The 21433-nt window shown below is 44.8% G+C and overlaps 1 protein-coding gene across 1 annotated transcript in view; it reads left to right on the plus strand.

The window, feature by feature from the left end:
* Positions 1-21433, plus strand: part of mtx2 (metaxin 2) — a 183957-nt gene that overhangs the window by 36870 nt on the left and 125654 nt on the right. Inside the window, exon 2 of the mRNA XM_072477008.1 lies at positions 21314-21361. Coding sequence (XP_072333109.1) covers positions 21314-21361 — 48 coding nt within the window. The remainder of the gene's footprint in view (positions 1-21313; positions 21362-21433) is intronic.

Here is a 21433-nt window from a genome sequence, read left to right on the forward strand (position 1 = left end):
AGCTGCTGTATAGGGCCCCGATGGCGAGCGTGGTCACGAATGGACGGGGGTCTGCGTATTTTCGGCTCCATAGAGGGACGAGGCAGGGATGTCCTCTGTCCCCATTATTGTTTGCACTGGCGATTCAGCCCCTGGCAATAGCATTGAGGGGTTCCAGGAAGTGGAGGGGAGTACTCGGGAGGAGAGGAACACCGGGTATCTCTTTACGCAGACGATTTATTGGTGTATGTGGCGGACCCGGCGGAGGGGATGCCAGAGATAATGCGGATACTTGGGGAGTTTGGAGAATTTTCAGGATAGAAGCTGAACATGGGGAAAAGTGAGCTGTTTGTGGTGCATCCAGGGGAGCAGAGCAGAGAAATAGAGGACTTACCGTTGAGGAAGGTAACAAGGGACGTTCGCTACTTGGGGATCCAGATAGCCAAGAATTGGGGTACATTGCATAGGTTAAACTTAACGCGGTTGGTGGAACAGGTGGAGGAGGACTTCAAGAGATGGGACATCCCTGTCACTGGCAGGGAGGGTACAAGCGGTTAAAATGGTGGTCCTCCCGAGATTCCTCTTTGTGTTTCAGTCCCTCCCGGTGGTGATCACGAAGGCTTTTTTCAAAAGGATTGAGAAGAGTATCATGAGTTTTGTGTGGGCCGGGAAGACCCCGAGAGTGAGGAAGGGATTTTTGCAGCGTAGTAGGGATAGGGGGGGGCTGGCGCTACCGAGCTTGAGTGAGTACTACTGGGCCGCCAACATCTCAATGGTATGTAAGTGGATGGGAGAAGAGGAGGGAGCGGCGTGGAAGAGATTGGAGAAGGCGTCCTGTAGGGGGACTTGCCTACAAGCCATGGTGACGTCGCCGTTGCCGTTCTCACCGAAGAAATACACCACAAGCCCGGTGGTGGTGGCTACTCTGAAAATTTGGGGGCAATTGAGACGGCATAGGGGAAAGACGGGAGCCTCGGTGTGGTCCCCGATAAGAAATAATCATAGGTTTGCTCCGGGGAGAATGGATGGGGGATTTGGAACATAGCAAAGAGCAGGAGTAACGCAATTGAGAGATCTGTTTGTAGATGGGACGTTTGCAAGTCTGGGAGCGCTGACCGAAAAATATGGGTTGCCCCAAGGGAATGCATTCTCAGGGATGTTAATATATAAGTATAATATGTATAGGTTGTTGTTATAGATAATTGTATATTGGACTGTTAAAACATATTTTTGGAGAATATTTATCTGGGACAAGGCAGTTGCCATTTAGTTTTGTTTTTGTTTATATATTATTTATTTCTTGTTTATAAAACTGGCCATTGTTATTTATATTGTTATATTACTGTGTAAAGGATACACAATGTACTGTGATGGTTGGCCATAAATTTTCAATAAAATATTTAAAAAAAAAAAAAAAAAAAATTTATCCACCCACTCAACTTGCCCAAATCACACTGAAGGATCTCTGCATCCTCCTCACAGCTCACCTGCCCCCCAACTTGGTGTCATCTGCAAATATGGAGATATGACATTTTGTTCCCTCATCTAAATCATTAATATATATTGTGAATAGGTGGGGTCCTAGCACCGATCCCTGCGGTACCCCACTAGTCACTGCCTGCCAATTTGAAAAAGACCTGTTAATTCCTACTCTTTGTTTCATGTCTGCCAACCAATTTTCTATCCATCTCAATACACTTGCCCCAATCCCATGCGCTTTCATTTTACACACTAATCTTTTATGCGAGACTTTGTCAAAAGTCTTCTGAAAGTCCAAATGTGCCACATCCACTGGCTCCCCTTCATCAATTCTACTGGTTACATCTTTGAAGAATTCCCGTCTTTTCGAGCATGATTTTCCCTTCATAAATCCATGCTGATTTTGTCTGATCCTGCCACTGTTTTTGAAGTGCTCTGCTATAAAATCTTTGATAATGGATTCTAGATGATAAATGGCAAGTAACATCCGCAAAACACAAGAACTAGGAATGACCATCTTCAATAAGATAGAGTCAAACATATTCTCCCATACACTTTCAATTACCTTATCAGATCTGAGGTTCACCATTGACCAGAAACATAGTGGACCACTGTGGCTACAAGAACCACAGTGTGGGTGTTCTGTGGTAAGTGATTCACCTCCTGACTTCCTAAAGCCTTTGCACTATCACAAGCCAGGAATGTGATGGAATCTTTCTACTTGCCTGCACGAGTGCATTGAGGAAACCAGAAACTCTACCATCTTTGACCAAGAAGCCAGTCTTCCATCCTCTAGTAAGCATTCATGGTTGTGGCAGGATTGCAGAGCTTTGACCTGAACCATTGGCTTTGGGATTGCTTATCTCTCTTTATCACATGCTGCTTCTGCTGTTTGGCATGCAATTGGTTCTGTTTTGTACCTTCACCAGGTTGGACACTTATTTTTTTAGGAAGCCTGCTGCTTCTGCTGCTCATGGCATGCTCTCCTGCACTCTCCATTGAACCAGGGTTGAACCCCTGGCTTGATGGTAATAAGTAGCGTTTATGCTGGGCCGTGAGGTTACAGATTGTGGTTGTATACAATTCTGCTGCTGCTGATGACCCACAAAACCTCAAAGGTTCCCAGTTTTGATTTGCTAGATCTGTTCTAAATCTATCTCATTTAGCTCTGTGGTAGCGAAGATGGGATGCTGTCCCTACAAGGACCGTGCAGCAGGCACTCCTACCAATACTGCCTGAGACAGATGTATCAGCAACAAGTGGGTCGGTGAGGACAAGGTGAAGTATCTCTGCCGCCGGCCTGGTCTAGCAGGACTCGTTCAGATTGGTAATCGTGGTACTACTGAATCAACCCCTTTTGGCGATGGACGTTGAAGTCCTCCACTCTGAGTACACTTTGTGCCCTTGCCACCAACAGTGCTTCTCCAATTGGTGTTCAACATTGAGGAGTACTGATTCATCAATTGAGGGGAGAGAGTGGGTAGCAGGATGGTAGGGGGGGTCCCTTGCCTATATTTGAACTGTTGTCATGAGGTCTGGAGTCAATATTGAGGATTCTGAGGGAAACGTCTTCTGGACTGTACATCACTGTGCTGCCACCATTTGGACTGTAAAGACCCACAACAATTTTGGACTGTGACCCACAAACAATGTTTTTTCAGAAAAAAGGTTAATCTTTCTGGCAAATGCAGTAGTTGTATTGAAGCAGAAGGCGTTGACAGTAATTCAGAAGAATTTAAAATAATTTCTTCAAATAGTAAATGCTGCACAGTTCAATACTTGGAAGAAATAAAAGCAAAATACTGTGGATGCTGGAAATCTGAAAGAATAACAAAGTGCTAGAAAAACTCAGTAGGTCTGTGGCGAAAGAAATAGTTAACATTGCAATCCAATATGACTCTTCTTTGCATTGGACTTGAAATGTTTACTCGGTTTCTTTATCTCCACAGATGCTGCCAGACATGCTGAGGTTTTCCCACACTTTTAGTTTTTATGGCAATAATTAGAAGCCTGGACTAATAATACAGAGAATACAAATTCAAATCCCATCAGTCCAGTTTGAGAATTTGAATTTGGTTTAAAAACACATCTGGCAATACAAAGCTGGTGTGAGTAAGACTGCCCATAAAACTGTTGGATTGCCATAAAATGCATCTGGTTCATTATGGAAAGTAGCCTTCTATTCTTATTGAGCAAACAACTCAATGACATCAAACAGTTAGTTGTGTTTCAAGTAGTAAAGCCACCACTACCTTCTCAGCGCAGCTAGGGTTAGACAATATAAATACTGGCCTGGTCAACAATGACCACATCAAGAGTACGTTCAGCTTGCTTGATACTGAACAAAACAATACAAAATAAAATGCACAACTGTTGTACAGTTTTCTGGTCATCAACCAAGATCAAAGACATGATGCAAAAATATTCCATGGCACAATATTGACACGTTTGGTGCACACTATTTGGGCCTCACAATTGCCAAGACCTAAACAAAACATATTTGAACAAATTCTAGTAGCGGCCATGTAGTGAGTGGCTGCCCATTTGGTGGCTCCCGCTCGAGGTAGAATTTTCTGGTCCTTGCCCACCCAATTTGAGGTGTGTTTTGCTGACGATTGGTGCATAAGCACTGAAGGATTGCAATACTCTGGTGGGGCCAGTTTATGGCTTACCAGAGGAGAAGTGTAACAAGTAAGAGACATCAGCTTGACCATGAGAATAATTGAGGTGCGACACAGAAAAAGATGTCAGAAGGTGCTGGGGCATTGTTGCCGTCCAGTGGTCTACAGAGCAGCTCGTGAACATGTGGGACAACCAGTTCCAGCAGCAGAGGAAGGAGGTCTCACAGGACCTGGCTAAGATGGTGGGGAGAGTGAAGCAGAGGCTGGAGGTGCAGGGCCTGGTGCTCCACAAGGTGGAGGAGTCTGAGGGAGCATGAGGACCGGCTGGCCTCGCTGGAGGTGGTGATGTGCTAGTGGCTTATAGCCACAAGAGGTTGGGGGAGAACATGGAGGACCTTGAGAATCGCTCCAGGAGACAGAATCTCCAGATCGTGGAGATGCCTAAGGGGGTTGAACAATGCAGGCCCCTAAATATGTGGCCAATATGCTGGAGAAGATGATGGGGAGGGGCTCTTGGACCGTCCCCTCAAGATGGGGGTGGGGGGAGAGAACACTTCAGACTGGAAGGGATTTCGCTGTGGGCGCCATAGGGTTGTGCCGGCGGGGCTGGACATGATGTTCCAGGGATGGCTTGAGGGTATAGAGTACTTCAGGGACTTGTTTGTGGGAGGGAAGTTTGCAGCCCCGGAGCTGCTTGAGGAGATGTATCTGTTGTCTAAGGGAAACAGGTTCAGGTACTTGCAGGTGAGGGACTTTGTTAGAAAAGAGGTGCTGTCCTTTCCATCCGGTGCTGCAAGACAAGTTGCTGTCAGAAGATGACATTGGGGAGGGGAGAGTGGCGATATATATGGAGAGCTGGTGGATAGGGAGGGCGCTCCTGTGGAGACGGTCAGACGCAAGTGGGTCAGACGCAATTGGGTCAGGTGCAATTGGGAGGAAAAGCTGGGGCAGAGTTGGGGGTCAGGATGTGGAGGGAAGCCCTGCAGCGGGTGAATGGTTCCTCATCGTGGGCGAGGCTAAGCCTCGTCCAATTTAAGGTGGTGCACAGCGCCCATGTGACGGTCTCGAGGTTGAGCCGGTTCTTGGGGATGGAGGATAGGTGTGTGCGGGCCGATTAACCATGGTTTGTGCGTGTCCCAGGTTGAGGGGATTTAGGAAGGGGTTTTTGGATGCAAGGACCGATATTCTGTGCGCGGGGTTCCGAGACCGGAGGTGGCGATATTCAAACAGTCGGAAGATTCGGGAGTTCAATTGGGGAGAGAGACCGATAGATAATCTTGGCCTTTGCCTCCCTGATAGCCCAGAGACGGATTTTCTTTTTTAAAAGTGCTTTTATTAAGAATTTCTAAGCTATACCAGACAAAGGCAATTGTGAACATACATTGAAAAATAACAGGAGTGAAATAATGAAATAATACAATAATAAAAAAACAATAAAACAGAAAAATAACATTAGGAAAGGAAAAATATACACATTGGTTGTTTTTAGCTATTTACATCGGTTGCGGTTTCTTGTTTGTGTTCTCCAGTGGGTGTTTATTCCCAACTGGGTCCCCCAGTCTCTTCTTCCCCCCCCCCCCCCCCCCCCCCATCTAGTCATCTGGCTAGATGTATTCTGAATACAGAATACAGCTCCTGTATTCTGTTCTTGTGTGATTGACATGACACTGTGTATTTTGTTGTTTGCTTGCTGATCTTGGTTGGGTTCTATATTTCATTGTTCCCTCCCCACCCTTCCTCTTTCATTGGTACACATTATTGCATTGTGGTTTTCAATCCCCTCTGGTTTACTGGCTGTTGGCGCCCACGTTTTGTGAAAGCCTTCTTTCGATCCAGGATGGCAAATTTGATTTTCTTTATCTTGAGAAATTCCGACAGGTTGGACAGCCAGTCTACAGCTTTGGGTGGTGCTGCTGATCGCCAGCTGAGCAGGATTCTCCAGCGGGCGATTAGGGAGGCAAGGGTGTCAGCCCTCCTCCCCAAGAATAGATCTGGCTGTTCTGAGACCCTGAAGACTGCCACTCTTGAGCATGGCTCCACCTTCATCCCCACCACCGTGGACATTGTCTCGAAGAAGGCTGTCCAGAACCTGACGAGTCTTGGGTCAGACAAGAACAGGTGGGCATGGTTGGCCGGGCCTCCTTGGCACCGTTCGCATTTACCCTCCACCTCCGGGAAGAACCTGCCCATGCGGGTTCTAGTTAAGTGGACTCTGTACCGCTGTACCACTTTCTGTTATATGAGGCTTAGCTTTGTGTAAGTGATGGTGGAGTTGACCCTATGTAGTGCTTTGCTCCAGAGCCCCCACACTATTTCAAACCTCAAGTCCTCCTCCCATTTTTCTCTTATCCCGACAAATTGTATTTTTGCCCTCCTAGTCGTCGCCCATACAGGTCGCCGAAGTTCCCCTTCCCTAAGATATGTGTCCAGTAGGTCCTCTAACAACGACTGTTGCAATGCTGCTGGTTATGTCCTCGTTTCCCTACGCAAGAAGTTTTTAACCTGCATGTATCTTAGTTCATTCCCCCGTCAGCTGGAACTTCTGTTAGTTCCTCAAGTGATGTCAGTTTGAAAGTCCTTAACTGTCAGCGTCCCACCTTTTGAAGGTGGCATCCATTGTTGCAGGCATAAACTTGTGACTATTGCAGATGGAGGCTTTAACGGACATTTTGGTTAGCCCGACCTGTTGTCGCAGTCAATTCCACGACCAGAATGTTGCTATACCCCTTTGTTAGGGGGACCTCCAAGATGGCCACAGTCACCGTTCTCACCATGAAGCCGGCCCCTGCGCTCCGGGGTTTCTCTTTGGCGGGGGGCCACCCAACATGGCTGCAAACTGTGTGCATACCATGTGGGCAAACCCATGCACTCTGGGGTTTCCCTTTGTCTGGGGCCCACCCAACATGGCCGCTAACTGTGTGTACGTCATGCGAAACCCCTGCGGGTTTCCCTTTGTTCAGGGACCCTCCAAAGTGTTTGCTTGCTGTGCCTTTGTGTTCCAAGTCGCCACCTGTAGCCTGTTGCAGTCAGCCTGATGCCCTTGCTATATTTGTTCCAATGTTCCCCTTATGGTAAATTCTGCCTGCCTCTGTCTCTCTGTCTGTCTGTCTCTCTCTCTGTCTCTCTCTCTCTCTCTCTCTCTCTCCCACTCTCTCTCCCCCCCCTGCGTCTCTCTCTCTCTCTGTCTCTCTCTCTCCCCCTGTGTCTCTCTCTCTCTCTCTCTCTCCCCCGTGTCTCTCTCTCTGTGTCTCTCTGTCTGTCTCTCTCTCTCTCTGTCTGTCTCTCTCTCTCTCTGTGTCTGTCTCTCTCTCTCTCTCTCTCTGTCTCTCTGTCTCTCTCTCTGTCTCTCTCTCTCTGTCTCTCTCTCTCTCTCTGTCTCTCTCTCTGTCTCTGTCTCTCTCTCTCTCTGTCTCTCTGTCTCTCTCTCTGTCTCTCTCTCTGTCTCTCTCTCTGTCTCTCTCTCTCTGTCTCTCTCTCTCTGTCTCTCTCTCTCTGTCTCTCTCTCTCTGTCTCTCTCTCTCTGCCTGTCTCTCTCTGCCTGTCTCTCTCTGCCTGTCTCTCTCTGACTGTCTGTCTCTGACTGTCTGTCTCTCTGTCTCGCTCTTTCTCTCTCTCTTCCCCCCCCCCCCCTTTGCTAGTGTGGTGCTCCACCCCCCTCCCCTCCCAGAGTTGGCTGTGTCCTCCCGTCACCCATTCTCTGAGCGTCCTACCTGCCATTCCCCTCACCCTTTCCTGCTGCCCTCGCTCTTTCCTTCTTCTATTTCACCTCTCGTCACTAGAATGAGGCAGTGCAGTCCTGTGCAAAGTGTTCATCGAGTTGGTTAACAATTAGCAAATAAATTCTCTTCAGATGATCACTTCACCGTTGTCCCTGTTGCCGTTTCTCAAACCCGTTCTCCAGGACAAAATTGTTCGCGTCCGCAGGGGCCATGAAAAATTGCTCTTCGCCTTGGAATATCATCCAGAGTTTGGCTGGGTACAGCATCCTAAACTTTACACCGCTCTTGTACAGGGCAGCTTTCGCCCTGTTGAATTCTGCCCAGCGCTTGGCCAAGTCATCCCCAATGTCCTTGTAGATCCTGATCGGTGACCTTCCCAGTTGCAGTTCTTTGTCTGCCTTGCCCAGCGCAGGATTCTTGCCCGGTCTTTTTAAAAATAAATTTAGAGTGCCCGAGCTTGAGCTTTCTTGAGCTTCTAGTCGCCTCTCTGCCTTGTCTAGGGCCACCTGCATGGTTGGCAGAGCTTCAGCGACTGCCCCCCTGACCGCTGCTTGCAATTCAGTTTTCGTCTCTTCTGTGTTCTCACAGTTCCCTTGAGGGAAGCATCCCCCACCCATCCCCTACTGTGGGTGTGGGGGGGGGGGGGTTGGTCCTTCTCGTTCTGGCGAGGCCCGGGTTTCACCGCCTTGTTTGTTTGCCGGCTCCACCATTTGCTTCTCTTGGCTTTTTCCACTTCTAGTTTCTATGCGGCCTCTGGAGTGGCTGTTGTTTTGCATTTCCCTTCGCATTACTGTTGGTTGAGCTGTGGGGATGTTTTTTTTCCTTCGGAATAGCTGGATGTTTTGGGTGAAAGAGCCTATTTTCGGGTTCGTGGGAGGAGAGCCACCTGATGTGCAACTTCTCAGCAAATCCCCGTCACCGGAAGTGCCTGGAGACTGATTTTGTTGAGTTGGCGCGACTGAGCCGCCAAAAGTGAGGATATGGGTGAGTGACCAGGCAGAATCTTTGCACTTGGAAAAAGTTACGTTCTTCATACATGGAGTGGAAGAGGACTTCATCCCAAGAAGGAAGCCATTTATCGTCTTATTTAAAGTGATTCGAGGCAGGGGTGGGGGTGTTTTGTTTTTTAGGGGTGTTTTGTTTTTTAAAATCTTTTTATTGGCTTGCATTTATAGTAACATTGTCAGGAACAGTGTACAGTAATATAGAGATATCTACAAAATTGGTATGTAAAAGATATATAGATAGTAGCAAAGCAAGAGGAACAAAAAGACACAACTATAGCAGCATACACAGATATGTATATATTGGTAGTGTGTGTATACCTCAAGATACAGGGGCCCTGGCTTTGGGTCTCCTGTGGTAGAGTTGGAGATCCGGAAGGGCCAGCCCACCCATGTTCCTCCTCCTCCTCTAGGACGTACACACATAAGAACATAAAAACTAGGAACAGGAGTAGGCCATCTGGCCCCTCGAGCCTGCTCCGCCATTTAATGAGATCATGGCTGATCTTTGTGGACTCAGCTCCACTCTCCGGCCCGTACACCATATCCCCGAATCCCTTTATTCTTTAGAAAGGTATCTATCTTTTTCTTAAAAACGTTTAAAGAAGGAGCCTCAACTGCTTCACTGGGCAAGGAATTCCAGAGATTCACAACCCTTTGGGTGAAGAAGTTCCTCCTACACTCCGTCCTAAATCTACTTCCCCTTATTTTGAGGCTATGCCCCCGAGTTCTGCTTTCCCCGACCAGTGGAAACAACCTGCCCGCATCTATCCTATCTATTCCCTTCATAGTTTTATATGTTTCAATAAGATCCCCCTGCATTCTTCTAAACTCCAATGAGTACAGTCCCAGTCTACTCAACCTCTCGTCATAATCTAATCCCCTCAACTCTGGGATCAACCTAGTGAATCTCCTCTGCACTCCCTCCAGCGCCAATATGTCCTTTCTCCGGTAAGGAGACCAAAACTGCACACAATACTCCAGATGCGGCCTCACCAACACCCTATACAATTGCAGCATAACCTCCCTAGTCTTGAACTCCACCCCTCTAGCAACGAAAGACAAAACTCGATTAGCCTTCTTAATCACCTGTTGCACCTGCACACCAACTTTTTGCGACTCGTGCACCAGCACACCCAGGTCCCTCTGCACAGCAGCATGTTTTAACATCTTACCGTTTAAAAAATAATCCATTCTGCTGTTATTCCTCCCAAAATGGATAGCCTCACACTTGGCAACATTGAATTCCATCTGCCAGACCCTAGCCCATTCACCTAACCTATCCAAATCCTTCTGCAGACTTCTGGTATCCTCTGCACTTTTTGCTTTACCACTCATCTTAGTGTCGTCTGCAAACTTTGCACTTGGTCCCCAACTCCAAATCGTCTATGTAAATTGTGAACAACTGCGGGCCCAACACTGATCCTTGAGGGACCCCACTAGTTACAGGTTGCCAACCAGAGAAACACCCATTTATCCCCACTCTCTGCTTTCTGTTAGTTAACCAGTCCTCTACCCATGCTACCACTTTACCCTCAATGCCATGCATCTTTAGTTTATGCAGCAACCTTTTGTGTGGCACCTTGTCAAAAAATGCCATGGTTGCCTTGTCTATTTTGGTCAAGAAGGACTTGGGGTTGAAGATTGGGAGGGATCTGAATAGGAAGAGGATCCTGGGCAGCATGTTCATCTTAATTGTCTGCACTCTCCCCACCAGCGAGAACGGGAGTGAGTCCCACCTCTCTAGGTCCATCAGGCTCAGCAGGTTCCATTTGTGGATTCATGTCCAGTTGTGGGCTACTTGAATCCCCAAGTGTTGGAATTTGGTTTGGGCCAGGTTGAACGGCAAGTTTTGCAGCTCTGTTCCCCCCGCAGGTTCACGGGGAATATTGCGCTCTTGCTCAAGATGAGTTTGTAACCTGACAAGGCTCTGAGCTCCCCCAGGAGTTTCATTTATTCCTCCCATGCTGGCTCGGGGGAATGAGACTCTGTCCTCTCTGTCTCTTCTCCGGATGCCTCTCCACCCCTTCGCTGATCTGAAAGTGATGGCAAGTGGCTTGATTGCCAGGGCAAATAGTAGTGGGGACAATGAGCATCCCTGCCTCGTGCCTCTGTGCTGCCAGAATTATTCAGAGCTGGTGGTGTTGCCTGTACCCTTGCCGTGGGACATTGTACAGCAGTTTCACCCATGAGGTGAACCCTGGCATGAACCAAAACAGTTCCAGTACCTCCATGAAATACCTCCATTCGACCCTGTCAAAGGCCGCCTTTGCATCCAGGAAGGCGATCACTTCTGGTGTCTCCTCCCTAGGTGGGGAAATGATCATATTTAGGATGACGTTCGCCGTTTTTAAAAAAAAAAAAAAAAAAAAAATTTTTTAAAATTCTTTATTCTCCTTTTTTGCATTTTCTCCTGAATTTACACCCATCAGTAATAAACAATAATCAGTAATAAACAATAATCAGTAACAAATATGTCAATCCCCACATCAACAACACCGATCCCATCCTCCCACCAAACCCAAAACATTCGCCCACATGTTCACATAAACTGACAAAAAGGAATCCGGAATCACCCATGGCCACCCATCGTGTCCCGTCCCCCCCAAACTAATGTTCGATGTTATCCAGTTCTTGAAAGTGCATAATGAATAATGCTCATGAATTGTAGAACCGCTCCATCCTTCCCCTCAGTTCAGACTTAACCTTCTCAAGAGTCAAGAATTCCAACAGATCCCCCCCCTGCCACGCCAGGGCACAGGATCCGCCTTCGGGCGATCAACGAGGCGAAGGCTACGACATCCGCCTCCGCACCCGTTTCCAACCCTGGCTGGTCCGACACCCTGAATATGGCCTCCCGGGGGCCCGGGTCCAGTTTCACGCGCACCACTAACGAAAAACCTCCTTCCAGTAATCCTCTAGCTTTGGACAGGACCAAAATATATGAATGTGATTAACACCCCCCCGCCCCCCCGCCGCAACATTCACACACATTTTCTACTCCTTCAAAGAATCGGCTCATCCTCACCCTCGTGAGGTGTGCTCTGTATACCACCTTCAGCTGTATCAGCCTCAACCTTGCGCACGAGGTAGAGACATTCACACTCCGGAGCACCTCACACCACAACCCCTCCTCCATGTCCTCTCCCAACTCTTCCTCCCACTTTGCTTTGATCCCTTCCAGTGGTGCCTTCTCCTCCAAAATAGCGCTGTAGACCGCTGACATTACCCCCCTTCTCCAGTCCCCCTGACGTCAGCACCTCCTCCAGCAATGTGGAGACCGGCTCCTCCGGGAAGTTCTGTATCTCCTTTCTGGCAAAATCTCGAACCTGCATGTATCTAAACATTTCCCCCTGCTCTAGCCCATACTTCGCTTCCAGCTGCTTCAATCCTGCAAACCGACCCCTAAGAAACAAATCTTTCAGTGTCTTAATAACCTTCTCCTCCCAGTTCCGAAAATTTCCATCCCATCTCCCTGGCTCAAATCTGTGCTTCCCCCGAATCGGCATTTCCTTTGACCCTGCCCCTAACCCGAGGTGTTTGCAAAACTGCCTCCAAATTCTCAATTAAGCTATTATTACCGGACTCCCCAAGTATTTCCCCGGGGCTATTGGGAGCGGCGCTGTTGCTAGTGCTTTCAATCCCGATGTTCACCGTTTGTTGTCTGCCTTTGACAAACCCCTCTAATCCTCTGGCACACAACCCTCCAGCCACTTTGATCCTCTGGCACACAACCCTCCAGTCGCCTCGCCAGGGCCTTCGCCAGCTCTTTGGCATCAGTGTTTAGGAGTGAGCTAGGTCTGTATGACCCACACTCGGTCGGGTTTTTGTTGTTTTTTGGATCAGTGATATTGAGGCCATGCCATCATGGGCGGCAGGGTCCCGCTCGATAGCGAATCATTGAACATCTCCCGCAGGTGCAGGGCCAGTGCAAATTTTTCCGGTCTAAGGGCCGGTTTAGCTCAGTGGGCTAGACAGCTGATTTGTAATGCAGAACCAGGCCAGCAGCGCAGGTTGAACAGCTTACCCAAACAGGTGCCAGAATGTGGCGACTAGGGGCTTTTCACAGTAACTTCATACTTGTGACAATAAAAGATTATTTTGTTTTCTTTTTCATTTTCATAAAAGTCTACCGGAAATCCGTCTGGACCCAGTACCTTCCTTGACTGCATGGAATTGATGCTCTCCATGACTTCCCCCCCCAGCTCTAATGGTGCTTCTAGACCCTGCCTCTTTTCCTCCCCCACAACTGGTATGTCCAGCTCGTCGAGGAATAACTAATCTTCGAGCCCCCCCTCCAGCCCTCAGTAGAAAGTCACAAAGGCCTCATTGATCTTATCTGGCGCCGTGGCTAACTTGCCGCTCCTATCTTTCATCTGCGCTATTTCCCTCATGGTTGTCTGCTTTCTCAGCTGATGTGCCAGCAGGCGGCTGGCTTTGCCGCCATATTCATAAAAGGTTCTCCGTGTCTGGTGCAGTTGGTGTACCACTTTCCCAGTTGTCAGCAGGTCAGACTCCATTTGTAAATTTTATCTCTCTGTCTGTAGTTCACGGGGCTGTGGAGTACCGCTGATCCACATCCAGTATGGAATCGATCAATTATTGCCTGGCCGGCCTCTCTTTCCTGCCCCTGAGTGCCCTGTATGCTATTATATCCCCCTTATCACCACCTTCAGTGCCTCCCAGAATGTGGAGGGTGAGATCTCCTTATTCTGGTTGCAGGATACATATCTGTCAATGGCTTGTGATATTCTCTTGCAGAATGCCTTGTCGATGACGGGAGCTGTTTCCAGTCTCCAAGGGAGGTGCTGGGCCCAGTCCGTCTCCAACTTCACATTCACATGATATGGAGCGTGGTCTGAGATTACTGTTATGGAGTCTGCCCTGTCATCCCTGGAAGCACTGATTTCCCCACTACGAAGAAGTCAATGCGGGAGTGTACATTATGGATTTGGGAGCCCCGGATGGTTGAACTTCCATGGGTCCACCCCCCATCTGCTCCATAAAGGTGTTCAGTTCCTAAACATGCAGCCTTGCAGGGCCCCGGTATTGAGCACTATCGTGGAGGAGGTGGTGTTGTTTATTCTTACAAATTGTGGCCTATGGGTCAGGACGTCGAGGATCCAATCGCGAAGAGAGGAGCCAAGTCCGAGGTTTGGAATTTGGATATGAGCTTGACTGGGATTATGGTGTTGAAAGTTGATCTGTAGTCTATCAACAGGAGTCTAACGTAGGAGTACCTGTTGTCACGATGCTCCAGGGATGACTGTAGGGCCAGGGCGATAGTATCTGCTGTGGACCGGTTGTGGCGGTATGCGATTTGCAGTCTGGAAGTAATAAATAAATAACCTTTATTGTCACAAGTAGGCTTACATTAACACTGCTATGAAGTTAATGTGAAAAGCTCCTAGTCGCCACATTCCGGCGCCTGTTCGGGTACACTGAGGGAAAATTCTCAGCTGGTACGGAAATAACCCACGCTGCTGGCCTTGTTCTTTATTACAAACCAGCTGTCTAGTCCACTGAGCTAAACCAGCCCATATGTATGGAGTTGATGTGTCTCTTGACCAACCTGTCGAAGCACTTCATAATGGTAAAGAAGCGATTGAATGATTAGATCTGTGGCAGAGGGAATGAAGAGGATAGATGGTCAACTTCAATACAAGTAAGGAATGATATGGGCAGAACCTGTGGAATGTAGAAATAAAGTGAGGGGCAGTGTAGAAGTTTGCCACAACTTTTGGATGCCAGTCAATTCTTAGTAAATTGTAGCCCAGGAACCAATCTTGTGTTTGCTTGAACAATTTATCAGTAAACGATTTGACTGATGTGAGTGGAGCGTTTTAACTTGTCCACACAAGGGTAGTTCAAACAGGAATAGCTAAGTAGAGGTGAATATACTAGTCAAGAATTCCTTTGGAGTTAGTCTCATTCCACATATAAATAAGGCTTTCATCTTTTGTTAGGCAACATTATGGCTGCAGACTGGAAGCAGCTCCAAAGAAATTTCTGGCCTTTGTATTCCCTCCTTTCTAACTCAACTCAGTGGCACCAACACCATGGATTGTACTATTGATTCTCTTGGGCTGCAAGTGAAATAATCACTGAGCGCCTTAAAAGAAATGCTCCACTACAATTCATTGCTGTAATCTATTGGCAGTGCTGACGTAAGGGATAGCAGCATTTCTGTGCAAAACATGAGACTATCTATCCACTTATTGTGCATGTGTATAACGTAATTATCAACCTCCTGTCAAATCATAGAATCTTTGCATGCAGAATGAAGCCATGATGAACATTTGTTAACATACCATGTACTCCTTTTACCATGAAGGCTCTTGCTTGTATACTGTTGTGTGTGCACTGGTTACCCTCTGGTATCACAGCTAAGTAACTACTAGGCTGGAATTTTCCAACCCCTCCCCTCATCTCCACAGTGGAGGAGACTTGACATTGGCTGTCAGCGGGATTTTCTGGTCCTGCCAAAGCCATTGACAATTATCTGTCCTGCCACCAGGAACCCGTGGCAGGTTGACTTCTGTGGGACCAAAGATCCTGTTGGCCGGAAGGGCTGGAAAATCTCACCCAATGTCTGAATCAAGACAATCCATGTGAACCACTGGGGAAATCAGCCAACCATTCCTGTCCTTGCCTGACATCCCTGCATGTTGATCAGGAACAGGAACACTTTAAGTCAGTTTAATTTTTCTTCCTTCTCTAACTTATGCCAGATGAGTTATCACACTCGTGCTACCACACTATTGCATCAAAGACTGGAGATAAAACTTGGGAGCTTACTGCTGCATATAACTCAGTTGCTCATTGTCTTAACAGGTTAGACCAAATTTGTTTTTTTCGGAAATGTATCTTTTAAATTTTACTCCTCAAGCAGTAGCTAATCATGCGGAAGCAGGAGCAATGTTTAATGGCACAAATGGGTTCATTAGCCCCCTGAACTGGGATTGCCAGCCTATGCATAGACATAATGACAAATTACTTGTACCCATTATTAATCATAGGCCTTGTAAGATGTTCTGGCTATTGGCATCATTACTTGGACTGTTACTTAGCTTCCTGACTGTTACCCAAACAGCAAATAAACTGATGAGCAGGAGTCTTGCATAATTCAGTTCATATGTGAATGATCATATAAAATGTTTATAGATATCAGGCTCTTGGCCACTATCCACTGAACCCTAACTGAAAAATGGACATGTGCGGATATCAGTCTTGGTTGCAATGCTTTATGTAGCTGAACAGAGTGCTGAAATTTGCTGCCTTGGCACATAAATAAAGAACAGACACGATGGTTTGGTATTGGACAGCTGCCTCTACCTGTATGGAGCTATACCCAAGCAAATGGTAGTGCTTTCTGTACAGGAAAGCCAAATAAACACATTTTTAATAGTGGGAAAAGTAAAGATTTAAATTACCCATTCTAAAAATCAGATCTTGAAATGTTATAGAGACTTCTGTTGGTAAGCAGAAGACCTTGGGGAAATTTATTTTTTTAATGATAGACATGGTGAGCTACAAACTGCAATCCATATGCTATGGAAATGAGTCGCCCAAGGATAAATGAGTTCAGATTTTAGTGGAGATTTTTGTGTCATAAATCACTGATCGAAGAAAGCAGGCTTGTGTGGTTAAGCTACATGTAATTTTAGTGTTTGGTGATGTAAGAAATTTCGCATTATGTTCAGTACTTTTGAAATGCATGTTCTGTACAAGATTGTTATTTTAGCCTGAGAATCACAGCTGTATCTGTCAACTGTGATATTTACTGTTTTATTATTTATTGGCCCTGAATAATCTGTCATGCAGAAGGTTCAAATACTGAAGAAGATTTCTGGCTGATGTTAAAACTTGGAACTCTATTAGCAGGAAATCTTTATTTCTCTGTCTTACCAAAATCTGTATTTAAAGTTCTTCTGCAAATATTAAGTTTAAAAGTATTACAGTTAATAGAGTCCCAGTTTGCTTTATTCACATTCTGAAACTCAATATGGATAGTGCTTTGTGGTGGGCATTGAACTGTATGGTTAATATTGTTTTGAGTTTAGCAGATCACTAATATGTATTACTGAATTACATTTAGCATTAATCCAGTATTGCAAAATTAATTTTTCAGATGACATTTTTAATTTTTGTTGTTTCTCGCAGTTAAAGGAGTGTATATTGAAAGTTTATAGTGATCCCTAACTTTGTTTCTATGCTATGAAATGTAGATTTTATTCACATTGCTGGTCACAAAATAATACAATGCTGCTGTTCTACAAACTACTGGAATTTCTGTTCACTATTATAAGGGTGGAGGGTGTGTGATCAAGTTATTTGTGATTAGTAGAACAATATTGCAACACTTATTTTTGTGCTTTATTATGTTGAAGGTGCCAGAAATTTAGGCATGACATTTTATTTGTGCAAAGTAAACTTTAAAGATGGGTGGTTTACCTCAGACTTAGGAAAACAATTGCAAATAGAATAACTACAGCAAGTATAAGTTGTCTGTCCTCCAATGATTTGAGAAACTTCAATTTTTATGACTTTTGGTAGGTATTGTGAAGGAAACTCATTTGTAGCAAAAAGGTAAAAAAATGAATCTCTGGCAAGGGAACCTGGAGAATTCTATTTTATATTTCAAATAGCTTCTGAAATAGTTTGTGCATGTCTAATATGCTGTAGTGTCAGGTGAAAATGCTACTACAGAGTAACACTGTCCTATACTTAACAACATGTGTGTGTGTATATAGCCATTGCATTTCATACTACCTTCTTCCACCTTTGCTACTTTTAAAGTATCGATATCTGCTTCCTGTTGTCACCGAGTCTTTTAAGGCCTTAGTAACTCACAACTTGATTGCGCATATATTTTCCTGGTCTTCCACCCTTCTTGGATCGCAGTTCCTCCAGAAAACCCCTTTGCCTGTGTTCTTAGTGCTTAAGATATTGTAGTTTGCTATTTGGGTGCTCATTAGGACCCATTAGCTTCATTGAATCAATTTCAAAATCTTTATTTAACATGTCTCCATAGTCTTGCCCATCTCAATCTTATTGAGCCTCCTTAGCCTTCTGTCCTGTGCTGCTCTCATACTTATTTGGTATTTTCTGCTTCTCATTGCTCTACCGTTGCCCACTGTTGTTTTACCCATCTTGTCCCTACTCCCAAACTCTTTTAAAAATTATTTTAGATCTCATTGTTTTTAGTTCTGCTATAAGAGAGCTAGTGATGTATTTTCTGTTCAGCTGTTTTTTTTAGCTCTGCATCTTAAATACATGCTGACCAATCTCTTCCCCCCCCCCCCCCCACCATTTTTATCTATCCAACCTATGAAGAATTATTTCAATATTAAGAAAGTTCTATGACATTCTTTTTCTTCTCTAATTTATAAGTACAGTTTGGTTGCTGAAGGTGTCACACATTGATTGTAGCAGATGCAAAACCTGGGAGATCTGCTAACAGCATATTAAAAATGGTCATTAATGTGTAAAAACATCAATTTGAAAAATTTTGGAAGCTTCGCTGTTCTAAACTAAAATTGATCGACACATTACAATCTCTGAAGTTTGTTGACCAAACGTCTAATTTTAAATATTTATTTAAAACTAAATTTTACAGTTTTCAAAAGTTAGGCCTACTGAAAAACAGCATTACTTAAATAGAAAAAATATACATAGACTATTACAAGGAGTGCTACATTTACCATTATGAAACTAGATAGCATCCAATATATCTTAAGTAATACCATGGGAGATTTGCTTACATAGAAACAAGAATAGGCCATCCAGCCCTTAGAACCTGTTACATTATTCAATTAGATCATGGCTGTTTCAAATTCTAACTCCATTTACCTGCCTTGGTCCAATAGCCCTTAATACCCATAACTAACAAAATTATATCATTCTCAGTTTTGAAATTTTCAAGTGACCTGGCCTTAACTTTTTTGCAGAGGGAAAGATCCAGATTTTCACTACCATTTATGTGAAGAGGTGGTTTCTGACATAACCGCTAAACCGTCTAGATCTTGGGTCAAGTTCCTCAAGCCCTTGATCTAGACTCTTCCACCAGAGGAAATAATTTTTCTCCACAATATCAGATCCCTTAATTGTCTTAAACACCTCCATTAGTTCATTCCTTATCTCTCTATATTCAAGGGAATACAAACCTAGTCGATGCAACCTATGATCACAATTTAATTCCTTTAGCCCTGCTATCATTCTGGAGAATCTGCACTGCACTCCTCCCAAGGCCAGTACATCCTTCCAGGGGGAGAAGGGAGCTAACACATCGAGTCTGGATGACACTTTGTCAAAACTGGAGAGAACTGGAAATATTGTGGGGGTGGATAGAAGGCCAGCAATAGGTGACACAGATGTTGTGAACAGAAAGGGAATGTAAATGGTGGTGATCAATGCAGAGTACTGATCGTGGCACTTTAAGAGATTGGAATGTGTTAATGGCGGAACTAAGGGAAGCAGTGTGTCAAAGGACAACTACGAGCATGGAACAGATGGCCCAGGTGGGGGTGGGAGGAGGGCAACAATGGTGAGGGAAAATCAGGTCGATGGAAGAAATGATAAATTGATAGAAATAAAAATGGGGTGAAGGTGGAGGAGCGAGTTCATAGTCTGAAGTTGTTCTGCCATTGAAACCCACATTTCCCACTCAGTCTATTCAACCCCATAATATTGTCTACTCAATCTATGCTCTCCTATTTACATGATCTACCCTGCCACCTAACTTGCCATTGTCAACAAACTTAGATACCCAGTTCTCTATTCCTTTATCCAAGTCGTTTATAAATGTATTACGTTTAAATTGTTGAACGTGTTTATTATTATTGGCCCTTGATTTTTTTTTTCGCCAGCTAACAATTCTCATCTCAGAATATGATTATTTCACTTCATAGCTACGCAGAATGGGTCAAGGGTCTAACGAGAGATGACATAATGGCAATGTCTAATGTAACAGAGTTGGGATAAATGGATAATTTTCAAGTTGGCAGACTATAACAAGTGCAGTGCCATAGGGATCAGTGGCTGGGGCCTCAAATATTTACAATCTATATTAATGACTTGGATGAAGAGACCAAATGCATTGGAGCCAAATTTGCTGGCAATACAAAAATAGGTAGGAAAGGAAATTATGAGGAGGATACAAAGAGTTTACAAAGAGATTTGGATAGGTTAAATGAGTGGGCAAAAAATTGACAGATGGCAAATGTGGGAAAATATGATGTCTAATTTGACAAGAAGAATAAAAAAAAGAGAATATTATGTAAATGTAGAGAGACCACAGAATGCAGTGATCCAATGGGATCTGGATGTCCTTGTACACACACAAATTACTAAAAGTTTGTACGTATGTGCAACAAATAATTAGGAAGACAAATGGAATGCTGACCTTTAGTTGCAAAGAGGGTGGAATATAAAAGTAGTGAAGTCTTGCTGCAACTGTGTAGGGTATTGGTGAGACCACACCCAAAGTGCTGTTGCAGTTTTGTTCTCCTTATCGAAGGAAGGATATACTTGCATTGGAAGCAGTTCAGAGACAGTTCATTAGGTTGATTCCTGGGGTGAAGGGGTTGCCTTCTGAGGAAAGGTTGAACCACTTGGGTCTACACTGTTTGGAGTTAATAGTAATAATAATCGCTTATTGTCACAAGTAGGCTTCCATGAAGTTACTGTGAAAAGCCCCTAGTCGCCACATTCCGGCGCCTGTTCGGGGAGGCTGGTACGGGAATTAAATCTGCGCTGCTGGCATTGTTCTGCAAAGCAAGCCAGCTATTTAGCCCATTGTGCTAAACCAGCTCCTCAGAAGAATGGGAGGTGATCTTATTGAAACATAAAAATTCTAAGGGGCTGACAAGGTACATACTGAGAGGATGTTTCTCTTCATAGGGGAACCTAGAACAAGGGGGAACCGTTTAATAAGGGTCTCCCATCTAAGGAGCAAATGAGGAGAAATTTCTTCCCTAAGCATCGTTCTCTTCCCCAGATAGCAGTGGAGGCTACTTCATTGAAGATATTCAAGGCAGAGTTAGGCAGATTTATTTTAATCAGCAAGGGAGCTGAGGATTATGGGAGCAATCAGGAAAGTGAAGTTAAGGCCACAAACAGTTCAGGCATGATCTCATTGAATTGCCAAACAGGCATGAGGGGCTAAATAACCTACTACTCCTACTATTTCTTGTGACCTTATGAATGGGCTAACTTTCATCATACTTGATACTAAACTGGTTGCTAGAAAATATAAAAAATGAGATACGAGGACAAAAAAAAACTAGATTTAGGAAATCGCTTTTATTTAATCAATTAACCTTAGCAAAAAACTTTTTTCAGTGACTGTCATACAATGTAGTGTAAAATTAGGATTCAGGAACAAGTGGATGCAATTTACATCAAATTGATGGAGATAATTTTCCTCAGAAATTAGTTATACTCTTTTGAATTCAGAAATAGGTCTCTATGCATGTATATTCAATTTAGTGTTTTTATTTTGTTTTTACAGCTGCAGAACCTTGGCCAGGAAATGCAACACTATATCAACCATTGAAGGGTAGGAATTACATATTGGAGTTAAATTTTATAATAATTTGTAGTGCAATACAAGCACAGTAAATGACTGTCA

Source organism: Scyliorhinus torazame, chromosome 2 (assembly GCF_047496885.1).
Source record: "Scyliorhinus torazame isolate Kashiwa2021f chromosome 2, sScyTor2.1, whole genome shotgun sequence".
Classification (NCBI taxonomy): Eukaryota; Metazoa; Chordata; class Chondrichthyes; order Carcharhiniformes; family Scyliorhinidae; genus Scyliorhinus; species Scyliorhinus torazame.